General features: G+C 46.2%; 1 protein-coding gene across 1 annotated transcript in view; it reads right to left on the minus strand.

Moving 5' to 3' along the window:
* Ccdc62 (coiled-coil domain containing 62) overlaps positions 1 to 14,078 on the minus strand; it is a 30,530-nt gene extending 16,452 nt beyond the window's left edge. The window contains exons 1-6 of the mRNA XM_013023062.1: positions 13,995 to 14,078; positions 13,080 to 13,272; positions 9,476 to 9,642; positions 6,817 to 6,918; positions 4,132 to 4,303; positions 1,465 to 1,566 (exon numbers count right to left, since the gene is read on the minus strand). Of these exons, the coding sequence (XP_012878516.1) occupies positions 1,465 to 1,566; positions 4,132 to 4,303; positions 6,817 to 6,918; positions 9,476 to 9,642; positions 13,080 to 13,272; positions 13,995 to 14,078 (820 nt within the window). The remainder of the gene's footprint in view (positions 1 to 1,464; positions 1,567 to 4,131; positions 4,304 to 6,816; positions 6,919 to 9,475; positions 9,643 to 13,079; positions 13,273 to 13,994) is intronic.
* Positions 14,079 to 14,143: the final 65 nt, after the last annotated feature.

Raw genomic sequence — 14,143 nt, forward strand, 5'->3', positions numbered from 1 at the left:
GACAGCGCCCAGGCCCAGAGTTCAGACCCTACGACTGGACCCAAAAAACAAAACAAAACAAAAACAACAACTAGAAAAACATGCTGTGCGTGTATGTGTGTGTGTGTGTGTTGCTGGGACTACAAAGTGGGCCATGTATACTCTACTACTTGGTTATACCTGTGGCCTTTTGAATTCCTACTTTTTAAACCTAGTTTTTACAAAATTATAAACATCCTCTATTGATCATCAAAACTTTTTTTTAAGCCAGTAGCAGGGTCTGGGTTCAGTACCTCATAGTAGTTCACAGCTGGTACTCTACCACTTAAGCCATACCTCCAGCCTAGCTTTTGGCTACTTAATTGGAGATAAATGATGGGAATCTGCAATTCCAAAAAAGTGCAAGTCCACTTTCCACCCCACACCCCTCCCCCCTCAAGGTAATATGCCCCTGACTTCCCCGAAGCAGGCCACAGCTGGCTGAACGGGACCTGCTCAGTGGGTTTGCAAAGCAGGTTCCCATTAACAGGCCTGTGTACAAACTTACAAAGCCCAACCAGAAACTTTCTGTGCCCTCCAGTTGCCTTCACGCAGGACCCTACTTAAGTCCTTCCACTCCTGCCCCAGCATGCCCTGTCTCCTGACTCTCCCTGTCTCAGGTACCATGGTGTCCCCCTTCAACTTTTCATTCAACTTCATTTGGTCTGCTGAGGTCAGTGTCTCTGTCTGTTTTCATTCTCACCTTTTCAAATCAGTCCTTTTCCCTAACAATAAAGTCTCTTGGCTCTGAACCACAATATTCAAATCTCAGCCTCCCGATTAGTTAAGATTACAGGTGTGAGCCATAAGCACAAAGCCTTTTGAAATGAATTTTAAGCTGGGCACAGGTGGTTCACACCTGTAATCCTAGCTACTGAGGAGGCTGAGATCTGAGGATTGAAGTTAAAAGCCAGCCTGGGCAGGGAAGACCGTAAGACTCCAATAAACCACCAGAAAACCCGAAGTGGCGCTGTAGCTCAAGTGGTAGAGTGCTAACCTTGAGCTGAATTGCTCAGGGACAGAGCCAGGCCCAGAGTTCAAGCCCCACAACCAACATACATACATAAATAAATAAATAAAATGAATTTTAAAACAAGAATATGCTTCAGTGAGAAGCAGTCATTTGCTTAACTGGCAGTAGTCCTTCATTTTACAAAAGAGGAACTAGAGATATCTGGAGGCTTAATAACAGCTTTCAAATTCTGTCTGGCCCCTCAGCAGCTCTTACAAGGGTGGGGGTGAGAAGGGGAAGCAGAGGGGTTCTTTTTGTTCTTTGGTTTTGTTGTTGTTGTTGTTGTTGTTTGAGGTTTTGGAGTTTGAACTCAGGGCCTCAAGCATGCTAGGTAAGTACAAGTACTCTACTATCTCCTTCAGCCTGCTTTAGTAGCAGTATTCAAAGCTTAGGTTCAAAATGAGCCTTCAATCACGTAAACTGACTATTTTTACCGGTAAAAATCAATTCATCGTGCAGGCAACTTTTCTCTTGCTTGAGGCGAATAATCTCTTCTCGTTGCTCATTATTTTCTGTTGTCTTTTCATTTAGGTCCTCTTTATAAATAAAATAAAAAGAAAGTCGTCAAATAAATGCAGTTTCCTCTTCCTATGAAGAGACCCTTCTTCCTGGGCCCCAGACTTGCTCATTTCTAGGCACTTCCAGCTCCCGTAACTTGAACTGTCCCACCAACAATACCTCTGGTCTGCCTGCAGCCCTGCTTCTGCCTGGCCTCACCCGTCACAGTCCCAGGAGACAAAGATCAATCTTTAAAAATAACAACTATTGCCGGGCGCTGGTGGCTCACGCCTGTAATCCTAGCTACTCAGGAGGCTGAGATCTGAGGATCGTGGTTCAAAGCCAGCCCGGACAGGAGAGACCGTGAGACTCCTATCTCCAATAAACCACCAGAAAACCAGAAGTGGCGCTGTAGCTCAAGTGGTAGAGCACTCGCCTTGAGCTGAAGAGCTGAGGGACAGCACCCATGCCCAGAGTTCAAGCCCCACGACCGACAAAAAACAAAAAAACAACAAAAAACAACTATTGCTGGGTGCTGGTGGCTCACACCTGTAATCCTAGCTACTCAGGAGGCTGAGATCTGAGGATCATGGTTTAAAACCAGCCTAGGCAGGAAAGTCTGTGAGACTCTTCTCTCTAATTAATGACCAAAAAGCCAGAAGTAATGCTGTGGCTCAAAGTGGTAGAGCACTAGCTTTGAGCAAAAGAACCCAGGTCCCGAGTTCAAGCCCCACAATTAAAAAAAAAAATCACACACATACACAACACAACCACACACAAAAAACCCCACACCAAACAACAACAACCCCACTATTCATGTCAGTTCTCCACGCCCTCCTACAGGTCTTAGGATGAAATCCAAACTCCTGACCATGACTGCCACGCCCAGCGACCTCACAGGGCCACTTCCCTACCTCCCCTGCCAGCTAGGCTCCACAGACCTTGCCTGGGAAGTAAAACAAGAGAGAGATTGGGGTTTTGTCCTCAGTTGTGTCCTTTGTCATTCAGAAGGAGCACCCCTGGTAATCCTAGCATTTAGAAGGTTGAGGCAGAAGGTTAAGAGTTTGAGGCCAGCCAGGCACTGGTGGCTCACGCCTGTAATCCTAGCTACCCAGGAGGCTGAGATCTGAGGTTTGTGATTCAAAGCCAGCCCAGGCAGGAAAGTCTGTGAGACTCTTATCTCCAATTAACCACCAGAAAACTAGGACTGGCACTGTGGTTCAAGTGGTAGAGCACTTGGTCTTGAGCTGAACAGCTCAGGGACAGTGCCCAGTCCCAGAGTTCAAGCCCCACAACTGACAAAAAAAAGAGAGAGAGAGAGAGAGAGAGTGACTAATTTTGTTGCAAGTATATATGAAGACAGTATGAAAACTCAATGGAAACAAAACAGGAGTTCAATGAAATATAATAGAAATTCTCAGCCCGGCCCACAGGCTTCCAGCAAGGGGACACGGAGCTCCACAGAGACGGCTGAACCCACGTGGGATCTGCGTGTCTACTAGGCAGGGAGTGGCACCTCAAGATGGCCCAGGAGCTGTGTGCACGGACGCTCATACTTTCACCTGCAATTCCTAAGTTGCCGCCTTTGTAATATTCCAGAAAACAAGCCTTAAGAGCCGTTCCAGCAGAAGGCCAAGCTTGAGGAAGTAGTGTGAATCTGAGATGTACAGTAGTTGGTCACAGCAGTTGGTCATAAGTACAAGACGATGTCTTAAGCAGGCAGTCTTGTGTAACTGAACCTGATTTTTTTTTCGGGGGGAAGGGCTGGTAATAGAGGTTTAAGTCTGGGCCTTGCACTTAATTTAGTTTGTTTTTTTTTTTTGTTACTCTACTTGAACTACACTTAACTGCTTTTTGATGATTAACAAGGTAAGAGTCTTGTGGATGTTTCTGCTCCAGCTGGCTTCGAACCACAATCCTTGGGTCTCAACCTGAGTAGCTGGGTGTACAGGTGTGAGCCACCAGCTCCCAGCTCACGTCGTTTAAGTTCCTGCCTTCACTATGGGAACACACATGAAGCAGAGCTGCCCGACTCAGACGCTTTACTAGGTAACGTTGAGACAAGGCAACTCCCATTAGCCCAACTTGAGTTTAATAGATACTGGGACTCACGCCGCTGAGGCACTGCTACTGTCTGTTATAGAGCGCGTACTGGCAATAGCTAGTAGATACAGCCATCCAAACCAAGGCAGGGTCATTGAAAAATATGGCACATTATATACTTTACCCAAGTCTGTTATATATCTTCTAACACAGAATGCCAACATAATTACATATGGATGAAACAGACATTTCATGTTAGAATTCCAAGCCGGGGGCGGGGGGGGGAGGGAGAGTGGCGGGGGGGGGGGGGGGGGGGGGGGGGGGGGGGGGGGGGGGGGGGGGGGGGGAGAGATGGTAAGGGGAAACAAAGGAGGAGGCAACAATGCTTGATAAATGCACTCATTACCTTGCCCATGTAATTGTAACCCCTCTGTACAGTATTTTCACAATAAAAAAAAAAGAATTCCAAGCCAAGAACAGAGCTACTGTCAAGCATAGATTAGGTGAACCCAGCAGGAAAACCATTCCCAAGAGGATGTCATTGTGTAAAGCCTCCTCACCTTTCAGCTTATGGACTTCAATCTTCAGAGTCCTCAGCTTCTGCTTGTAATCTTGCTTTTCTTTCACAATACAGGTCTCCACCATCTTAGCATCACGTAAAGCATGCTCTAGTAATTTAAATTTACCGGAGCAATCTGCAATGTGATTGACTGCCTCAATTATATCTTTGTCCTAAAACCAAATGAAAGACCATGATGTTAAATTTTAAATCTCAGCTCATCAGTAAGAAAGACTGCACTTGCTTAGACAGACTGCAGAAGCCTGCCAGCTCACTGAACTTCGCTGTCATTCTGCTGAGGGGCACGAGCAGACAGACACAGATACAGTCAGCCAGGGGCCCTGAGGGCCCTGACCGCACCTGACAGGGCTGCAAGGTTTAGAACCAGACAGTTCAATGACCGGGACAAGCACAGCAAAAGAAGGGCTGGCAGCTCCTAGATGTGGAATTACGGAGTGATTACCAACAAAATCCAGTGTCTCTTTCCTCTTTTCACCCTCTAAGAACTCATCATAATCTAGTCAATTATAACATCTTGCTGCAGAGCTGCTGAGATTATGGAAAATATATCTATTTGTTGAAAATCAACTTGATACCTACGAACCAAAAAAATGCTGTAATAATTCTTGCTGGAGTCATTACTGTTAACATGTTTCCCTCTACTTAAGCAGAAGGGTATCTGCTGCACTATTATGTATTCACTAAGAAAACCTCACACACTAGGGAGACCTATGGGAAGATATCAGGGTTGGGGCAGTACCAGACATGGGGCTATGTGCTGCAGTCCTACCTACTCAGGAGGTGGGAACTGGGAGGATCAAGGTTTGAGGCCAGTTTGGGCAAAATGTTAAGACTCCATCTCAATTTTAAAAAAAGCATAGCATGGTGGTTCACACCGGTAATCTCTGCTACACACAAAATGTAAGTAGGAGGATTGAAATCTGATGCTAGCCTGAGGCAGTAAGTACAGGACCCCACTTGAAAAATAAGTGAAGCAAAAGAGTTAGGGATGTAACTGAGGAGGCAGAACACTGGCCTAGCAAGCTTGTACTAGGCCCCGGTTTCAAACCTGAGGACTGCCAACAAAATAAAAAATAAAAGTTGACTCAAACCATTCAACACACCAGTGACAGTGGCATGGTGAAGAGACAGCTATGTGGCAGCACTGCCCACTGCAGAAGGCCAGTTCCTAGTGCCACAAACAAAAACAATGAGATCATGTGACTGAGCCAGCTTCCAGGCCTGCCCATGGACACGCCACCACTCCTTCCAGCCTTGAAGCCAGGGCTCTGGCTGCTGCTCCTGAGGGCACCACTTCATTCTGGGCAGGCTACCTCCTGAACCACCGTCCAACACGGCACCTCCTCAGTACCAAGGCTCTGTCACACTTCACGGCAGCTGACTCCATGCTGGCCGCTATTTCACTAAAGCAAATGCTGCAGAATTTACCACTCTTTAAGAAAGACCATGTCAAAACATTCGTGTGCTAGTGAAGTCACATTAGCAAGAGTGTTATACAACATCATCCTTTCATTTACTTGTTTATTTTTGTGGACATACTGGGGTTTAGCTCAGGGCTGTGTATTGCTAGCCTGTACAACACCACTGTCACTGGTTACTTTAGGATCATCTTACTCTGGAGGCATCCTCTGCCTGCCTTAGGCTTTCTACCTTCCCTGAAATTGAAGAACGCCATCATGCCCTACTCCCCTCCAAGGGGATGAAGTCTCACGCGCTTTTCTGCACAGGCTGGCTTGGCACCAAGATTCTCCCAATCTCAGCCTCCTGTGGAGCTTATAAGAGGCGCAAACCACTGAGCCCAGCTGTAGGTTGAGACAGGGTCTCACAACTTTCTCCCCAGACAGACCTTGGACCAGAAGCTTCCTATTCTCAGCCTCCCAAACAGCTAGAAGGCCACACATGAGCCACCAGCACCCAGCCTTCATTCCCTGTTCACCAGCTGTCAAAGCCATGAGTTAGTTACTGCAGAAGAGATGGGAGTCGCCCAGTACATACATCAGTGAATGGACTGACTGCTTGGCTGCTATCAGTTTTCTATCTGAAATAAAAGGGCACCTGCCTAGCAAGCTCCAGGCTCTCAGTTCAGACCTCTGTACAGCCAAATAATAAAACAAAATTTTAAGGACAAACAAGACCTCTAATGCCGCACAGCTACCTGGGAAGACAGGTAAGCCAGACCATGTGGTACTTGGGCACAGAACCCACCATGGAGATGCACCTTCTCTACCAAAGCATCATGTTATTTTATCTTTGTTTACTTTTGTACATGTGTGTGTGCATGCGTGTATGTGCATGCTAGAACTGGGGCTGGAACTCAGGATCTGAGTGCTGTCCCTTAATTTTTTCACTCAAGACTGGTACTCTACTACTTGGGCCACAGCTCTACTTGCTGTGTTAATTGGAGGTAAGAGTTTCACAGATTGGTCTGCCCAGGCTGACTTCAAACCTTGATCCTCAGATCTCAGCTTCCTGAGTAGCAAGGATCTTTGAGCATCATTTTAAACTTGTCTCTCCTCTCCTTTCTATACAGTGAAGTTAAAAAGAGCAACTTGGCCAGCTCTGGATTTCTGGGTTGCTAAGGGAGTTAAGTGAGATCATGTGTATGTCTGTAGTCTGTAAGCTACAAAGTACTCTGGCAAATGGAGGTTCAATTATTTTTAATTACCTTTAGCTTTATCATTGTGGTGAGAGCCTGTTCTCTAGCTTGTAATTGTCCTACTTGAGCAGAAAGTTCCACTAATGTGTTGCTGAGATTTTCATTTCTAGCCTACAAAAGAACAATACAGAAAACAGTGAGTCCTTTGATGCGTCCTTTACTGTCACGAGCCTCTGTCTGGGCTCGTTTCTCTAGTCTGTTTGCTGCTTCTTTGCCATGCTGGAGGGACAAAGCTGGCAGAGTAAGCAGCCGTCATGGAGGACCACAGATACCCATGTCATGGTTGCCTCAAGCATGCAAGCACGCTCCCACTGCTTGCATTTAATTGTCATATGGGATTCTATTGGTTATGCTTGTAAGCAAGTTTTACATGTAATTTTAGGTAGAAAAGCAAGAAGATAATGGATGAATGAGAACTGTAATGTATGGGATTTCCTCTGTGAAACGCTAGCCTTCGTGAAGTCTGTGCACCTTCTGTAACTTATTCACTCTATGTGAGCTGCCGACACCAACTCACACAGCTGTCAGGGCCCACAGAGTGTACAACACGGAGTGACCTCATGTAACTGTGGCTTTGAGTGACAACAGGGGATCCATGAGGACTCATTAGCTAAGATAAAATGCTCTGCCATGATGCCGGCCGTCAGGGGGCTTAGTGTGGGTACTGACATATAAGGGAACTGTGCTTCCCACTCAGCTTTGCTATGAACCTAAAACTATCTCTAAAATGAAAGTGTATTAAGAGAGGTATCTTGGCCAGGTGCTGGTGGCTCATACCTGTAAATCCTAGCTAGTCAGGAGGCTGAGATCTGAAGATCATGGTTTGAAGCCAAAAGTGGAGCTGTGGCTTAGTGATAGAGCACTAGCCTTGAGTACAAAAGCTCAGGGACAGTACCTAGGCCCTGAGTTTAAACCCCAGAACAGGCACGCACACGCGCACACACACACACACACACACACACAGAGAGAAAAAGAGAGAGAGAGAGAGAGAGAGAGATACCTTAGAGGAATGGCTCAAAGGTACAGTGCCTGATTAATAAATAAGGCCCTAGGGGCTGGGAAGGTGGCTCAGTGGTAGAGCACTTGCCTTGCATGCCTGAGGCCCTGGGTTTGATTCCTTAGCACCACTTAAGCAAAAAGAAAAAAGCCGGAAGTGGCACTGTGGCTCAAGTGGTAGAGCGCTAGCCTTGAGCTGAAGAGCTGAGGGACAGCGCCCAGGCCCAGAGTTCAGGCCCCACGACTGGACCCCCCCAAAAAAAAAAATAAATAAATAATAAGGCCCTAAGTTCAAATCTCAGTACTGCCACAAACAGCTTTCTTCCTTTTTTTTAATCCAACATATCAATAAGTTCTAGTAAGTGTTTCTTTAAACTTATTTTATAGCTAGCAAATATCTAGAATATGCTATACATGTTTTTATGCCCATAACCTAGCACTTGGGAAGCTGAGGTAGAGGATCAAGAGTTCAAGACAGGGCTGGGCAGGTAGAAGGCTTGCCTTGCATGCATGAGGCCTCAGCACCACATAAACAGAAAAAGCTGGAAGTGGCGCTGTGGCTCAAGTGGTAGAGCGCTAGCCTTGAGCTGAAGAGCTGAGGGAAAGTGCCCAAGCCCAGAGTTCAGGCCCCACGAAAAAAAAAAAAAAAGAGTTCAGGACAGCTTGGACTACACTTTTATAAATTTCAAGTCCCCAAAAAAATAAAAAATAAAATAAATTTCAAGTCCCAAAACATCAAAAACCAGAACCAAAAACAAGTAAATTGCATACTCTTACTATGAATTACTGAGACTCATTACATTATCAAGACCTATCCCAACTATCATTACAAAATAAGAATATGAAAAATGTAACTAAAAAAGCTGGCTTTTTCTCTGGGCCTCATAATAAATACAGTCGAAACATATCTGATGAATGACAAGTTCGAAAACTGAAAATTCACTTATAATCCTCACACTTATAATGGCTCACACTTATAATCCTGGCTCCTCAGGAGGCTGAGATCTGAGACCTAAGGTCTGGAGCCAGCTTGGGCTGATAAATTCAATAAAACAAATCTTATCTCCAATTGAAGTAGAGCTATGGCTCAAGTGGTATAGCACCATCCATGAGCAGAAAAGCCAATTGAGCCAGGCGCTGGTGGCTCACGCCTGTAATCCTAGCTACTCAGGAGGCTGAGATCTGAGGATCACGGTTCAAAGCCAGCCCGGGCAGGAGAGACCGTGAGACTCCTATCTCCAACAAACCACCAGAAAACCGGAAGTGGCGCTGTAGCTCAAGTGGTAGAGTGCTCGCCTTGAGCTGAAGAGCACAGGGACAGCACCCAGGCCCAGAGTTCAAGCCCCACAACTGATAAAAAAAAAAGAAAAGCCAAGTGAGAATTCCAAGGCCTTAATCCATGCCCTACTAGGGGAAGGCACACAGGCTTACATACTAATGCACACACACACTCAGATTTTAATGTAGACACTGAAATCTACTATTTTAGTAACTCACCTAGAATTTGGACTACTACAGCTTATCAAAAAATAAAACTGTGTGGGTTCAGTGGCAAATGCCTGCAATCCCAATACACAGAAAGCAGAGACAGGAGGAGGTCAGCATCAACTACATAACAGGATACAAAAAGTAATAAAATAATGGAAAAAAAATAAGTAAATGAGCAAGCAACCTCAAGGTCTTCTGAGAGGAGCGAGGAGTGTGTGGCTTTCTGGACCATCTCCTGGAGCTGGAGCTGTGTCTTCCGAAGGACCGACTGGCATTCACTCTGATTAGATTCCAAGACTTTCACCTTCTTCATCAGTGACTTGATAATTTCTGATCTTTTCTGCAGTTCACCTGGGGGAAATTTCACCAATAACTTATTTATGTTTTAGACCTGAAACTTAAAATGCTTGAATAGGTTTGTAAAAACCATTGAATTTTTAAAATCAGTAAAAGAGCAAACATCTGCTAAGAAAGACTTAAGGAGGGGCTGGGAAGGTGGCTCAGTGGTAGAGCGCTTGCCTTGCATGCCTGAGGCCCTGGATTCGATTCCTCAGCACCACATAAGCAAAAAGAAAAAGCCGGAAGTGGCGCTGTGGCTCAAGTGGTAGAGCGCTAGCCTTGAGCTGAAGAGCTGAGGGACAGCGCCCAGGCCCAGAGTTCAGGCCCCACGACCGGGCCCTCCCCCCCCCCCCCCGCAAAAAAAAAGAATGACTTAAGGAGTCTTGCAAAATATTTTTTTTTTTTTTGGGTCGTGGGGCCTGAACTCTGGGCCTGGGCGCTGTCCCTCAGCTCTTCAGCTCAAGGCTAGTGCTCTACCACTTGAGCCACAGCACCACTCCCGGCTTTTTTCTTTTTGCTTATGTGGTGCTGAGGAATCGAACCCAGGGCCTCATGCATACAAGGCAAGAGCTCTACCACTGAGCCACCTTCCCAGCCCCTCTTGCAAAATATTTTATTGTGAAATACACAATACTAAATCATCAAGTACAACAGTGGGCCAGGTGCAGTGGCTCACTCCTGTAATCCCAGTGGTAAATAGATGGAAGTGGGAGTATCATGGCTCAGGCCCAAAGCATGGAAAAAAGCAAGAACCCATCTCAAAATCCTAGCTATTCAGGAGGCTGAGATCTGAGGATCACGGTCCAAAGCCAGCCCAGGCAGGAAAGTCCATGAGACTCTTATCTCCAATTAGCCACTAGAAAACCGGAAGTGGAGCTGTGGATCCAGTGGTAGAGCGCTTGCCTTGAGCTGAAGAGCTCAGGGACAGCGCCCAGGCCCTGACTTCAAGCCCTATGACCAGCAAACATAAAAAAAAAAAAAAGTTGAACACAGCTGTGCATAGCTGCAATTCCTGCTACTCAAGAACCTATAACCCCCTTGTCTTTACCACCAGAGGGCTGTGTCGTGGCACAGGCACATACCACCTCTCAGCACTAGGACTTCTTTTTTTGGGGGGCGAGGGCAGTCTTGGGGCTCTGTCCCTGAGCTTCTTTTGCTCAAGGACAGTGCTCTATCTCTTGAGCCACAGCACTACTTCCAGCTTATTCTCTTTAGGTGGTACTAAGGAATTGAACCCAGGGCTTCATGCAGGCTAGGTAAGCACTCTACCACTGAGCCACTCTCCCAGCCTCATCCCTGACATTTCTTAAAGCATGTGTAGGGCTGGGAAGGTGGCTCAGTGGTTTGATTCCTCAGCACCACATAAGCAGAAAAAGCCAGAAGTGGCATTGTGGCTCAAGTGGTTGAGTGCTAGCCTTGAGCTGAAGAGCCGAAAGACAGTGTCCAGGCCCAGAGTTCAGGCCCCACAACATAAAAATCCATGTGTAATATCCACTTTCCAAACCAAATGGTAATCAGGTCTGATTCTTTTTAACTTCCAAGACTAGACCAGATGGGTGCTGTTAGGGTGATGTGGCTGGCATTGACCCTATATCTTTGCCAGCGGTTCTCCTGCCAGATGCCGGTGGCTCCCGCCTATAATCCTAGCTACTCAGAAGGCTGAGATCTGAGGATCACGGTTCAAAGCCAGCCCAGGCAGGAAAGTCCATCAGACTCTTATCTCCAATAAACCACTAAAAAATCAGAAGTGGCACTGTGACTCAAGTGGTAGAGTGCTCACCTTGAGCTGAAGAGCTGAGGGACAGCACCAAGCCCAGAGTTCAAGCTCCACGACCAACCAAAAAAAAAAAAAAGGTTCTCCTTATGGTTTATTTTTTATTTTTTGTCAGTAATGGGGCTTGAACTCAGGGCCTGGGTATTGTCCCCTGAGCTTTCCTGCTCCAGGTTAGCACTCTACCACTTTGAGCCATAGCTCTATTTCCAGTTTTCTGGTGGTTAACTGGAGATAAAAGTCTCACAGACTTTCCTGCCTGGGCTGGCTTTAGTAGCCTCCTTTAGTAGCCTCCTTAGTAGCTAGAATTACAGGCATGAGACACCAATGCCTGGCTTTCATTATGGTTTTGATTTGCATTTTCCTAATGACAAATAAGGCCTTTAAATATACTCATTGGCCACTCAGATTTGTCTTTCTGTGAAATGCCTATTTCAGTGTTCTTTTTTTATTCATTTAATTTAGGGACTAGGAATACAATGCAGGGCCTGCTGCACCCGGGGAAGGAAGCACTCCATCACTGAGCTTCACTCTAACCTCTACTGCTCCTCTTAAAACTAGCTTTTTTTGTGTGTGTGTGTGTGGTTGTTGTTTTTTGTCGGCCATGGCACCTGAACTCTGGGCCTGAGTTCTGTCCTTCAGCTCTTCAGCTCAAGGCTAGCGCTCTACCACTTGAGCCACAGCACCACTTCTGGCCTTTTCTGTTTATATGGTGCTGAGGAATTGAACCCAGGGCCTCATGCATGCAAGGCAAGCACTCTACCACTAAGCCACCTTCCCAGCCCCTAGATACACAGTTATAGCCTACATTATATAGGCTCTTTGTTCCTCAACTCCTTTATATGTTATACTGAACCCAAAAGGCCAACTCTTGGCAACTACCCTACCACTTAAGCCATGCCCCCAGTCCTTTTCCTGTTTTTCTGATGGCATCTCATGCTTTTTGCCCAGGCTATATCACCTCTAGCCCTTATTTTATCAATGAGGTCTCCTATGGATGCCCCGAAGCTGGACTGAGCTACAATTTTCCTATTTCTGCTATATAGCTGGGATGGCATCTATGCATCACCACTCTCAGCTTCTGAAATGCATTCTTGCAAATATTTTTCCTGGGCTGGCTTTACATGACGTTCCTCCTGATCACCACCTTCCCAGTAGCAGGGATTACAGATGTGCATGACCACATCTGGCTTTATTCACATTCTGGCCCCAAAGACCTTGATATTCAAGCTAGGCTTGTTCCAGTTTAGTTTAGTTTTTGGGTCCGGTCGTGGGGCCTGAACTCTGGGCCTGGGCGCTGTCCCTCAGCTCTTCAGCTCAAGGCTAGTGCTCTACCACTTGAGCCACAGCGCTACTTCCGGCTTTTTTCTTTTTGCTTATGTGGTGCTGAGGAATCAAACCCAGGGCCTCATGCATGCAAGGCAAGCACTCTACCACTGAGCCACCTTCCCAGCCCCCCAGTTTTGCTTTTGTGATGAGCATGCTAAGCAAGTGTTTACCATTGAGCTATGTCCCCAGCCTCCACTCCAGTGTCTTAATTCCTTGGTCCTGCTTTATTTGTGTCGGTTCAATGTGGCTATTCATAAAGCCATCCTGTCTGTAATAAGGCTAAATCCTAGGGGCAGTCTTTTATTTCTTCATTTTCTCCACAGGCCTCCCTGGCTGGAGGCCTCCCTACCTTCTAATTTGCTGCAACGTTCTTCCAGAGTCAACACTTTCTGCCGATCTTCTTCCCATGAAAGCAGCTGTCTTTGATGCACCGTGACCATATCATTGAGCTCTTTATCTCGGTCTTTTAATTCTCCAATGAGCAGCTGCAGCTCCTTCCGTTGTTTCTCAATAGTGGAATTCTCAACTTCTGACCCTGTGTTCTAAAAACAGTAGGTGGTTTTACATCCAATTAAAACTAAGTAACACATATGGGCTGAAGTATATTTTTTAAAGAATTCTATTCTTTTGCTGCTAATTCTGAAGTTAAATCTTAATTACTGTTAAGAACAAGGCATCAAATTCTGTTCGTTTAAAACAAGTTCAAACCTAGCATGCACTGTCTCTATCATTTTGTCATACCTCATACAATTCTAAAAAAATAAATATAAATTGGCAGTGTTTCCAAAGCCTCCACACACTGGCTCATCACAAACGTATTTCTGATCATTGCCCTTCAGCTTGTCAATTTCCTGTTTCCAATTCCCCTACCTTGCACAGGCAATTTGTGTGCAAGTGTGTGTGTAAGAAGGCTTGAGCTCAGGGTCTGGATGCTGTCCCTTATTTCTGCTCAAGGCTGGCACTCTATCAGTTGAGCCACAGCTCCATTTCTGTCTTTTGGTGGTAAGTCTCACAAACTTAACTGAGGCTGGCTTTGAGCGCCGACCCTCAGATCTCAGCCTCCTGAGTAGGTTGAGACACCAGCACCAGGCCCCTAAACTACATTTTGAATCATGGTCCTACTGAATTACTGTAGTTCCTGTCCATGAAGTGTTATTAAAAGGTCACTAGAGACCCGTGTGCATGATTCCTGCTTCTTGGAAAACTAGATTCGTAAGTAACTGGTGACGAGGACTTCACTTTAGTGACTAGTAACTGAACACACCAAATGGAATTTGGAGACAAACGATGCCAAGTCCCAGGACGTGAATTCGTCTCCGGTCGGCCGAGCACGAAGCCGTGCACTCATTCCTTCAACCAGTAGGACGCGGGGCGAGCGGCTGCGGGCCCGCCGGGCCGGGCCGCGGCTGCGGG

This window comes from Dipodomys ordii, unplaced genomic scaffold (genome assembly GCF_000151885.1).
Source record: "Dipodomys ordii isolate 6190 unplaced genomic scaffold, Dord_2.0 Scaffold66, whole genome shotgun sequence".
In the NCBI taxonomy this organism is placed as follows: domain Eukaryota; kingdom Metazoa; phylum Chordata; class Mammalia; order Rodentia; family Heteromyidae; genus Dipodomys; species Dipodomys ordii.